The 665-nt window shown below is 71.0% G+C and overlaps 1 protein-coding gene across 1 annotated transcript in view; it reads right to left on the bottom strand.

The window, feature by feature from the left end:
* Nucleotide 1: 1 nt before the first annotated feature.
* CELSR1 (cadherin EGF LAG seven-pass G-type receptor 1) overlaps nucleotides 2-665 on the bottom strand; it is a gene marked incomplete at its 3' end in the record, with an annotated part of 131,659 nt that continues 130,995 nt past the window's right edge. Inside the window, 2 exon segments of the mRNA XM_015570733.1 lie at nucleotides 2-102; nucleotides 394-564. Of these exon segments, the coding sequence (XP_015426219.1) occupies nucleotides 2-102; nucleotides 394-564 (272 nt within the window).

Below are 665 nucleotides of genomic sequence, written 5' to 3'. Positions count from 1 at the left end.
TCTCCACAGGCAGGGGCGGCTTCTCGCCCGGCTCCTCGCTGTCGCTCCCCCCCAGGCTCCCGTCGGGCCAGCCCGGAGGCACGTGGTTGGCTGCAGGGTCTCCTGGGGCACAGGGGCACCGTCAGCCAGCAAGGAGGCCCCGCCCCTGAAAAGCTCTGATGGTCCCTCCTGGGGTGGGGGGGCGTCCCAAGTGGCCCCGACCCACCATTCCCAGACCTCCAGGCTCTGACGGGCAAGGTCCTGACCGCACCCCAACATCTGGGACCTCTGCGGGCCGCCCCCCACCAGGTGGGGGCAGCTTCGTGGGGTCCTGGCCTTCCCTGCCTGCACTCGGTGTCTGGTGAGGGGGCCTGTGTTCTGGGGGGCAGGCCTGGCCTGCTGCTGCTCCCTCACCTTTGGGGGTGCTGTGGACAGGGCCCTGGGCCGGGTCCCATTTGTCCTCGGCCCCCACCCTGTCATCCTCGCTGTCGGACGAGTGTGAGGAGGCGTACGAGCTGCTCCGCTCGTCCAGGGACAGCTCGCTGTCGGAGTCCGAGTCGGGGCCTGTGGTGACGGGAGGGCGGGCTCAGGGGGGCGGGCTTCCTGCCAGGCATCTGGGGGCCGTGGGGTCCCTTTGACACCGATTGTGACCCCGCCTCAGGCCCCCTCAAGGCTGCCCCTTCCCC

The sequence above is a fragment of the Myotis davidii genome, unplaced genomic scaffold, assembly GCF_000327345.1.
Source record: "Myotis davidii unplaced genomic scaffold, ASM32734v1 scaffold67, whole genome shotgun sequence".
Classification (NCBI taxonomy): Eukaryota; Metazoa; Chordata; class Mammalia; order Chiroptera; family Vespertilionidae; genus Myotis; species Myotis davidii.
Note: the sequence above shows the minus strand (reverse complement) of the source record. Positions and strands in the feature narration are given on the sequence as shown.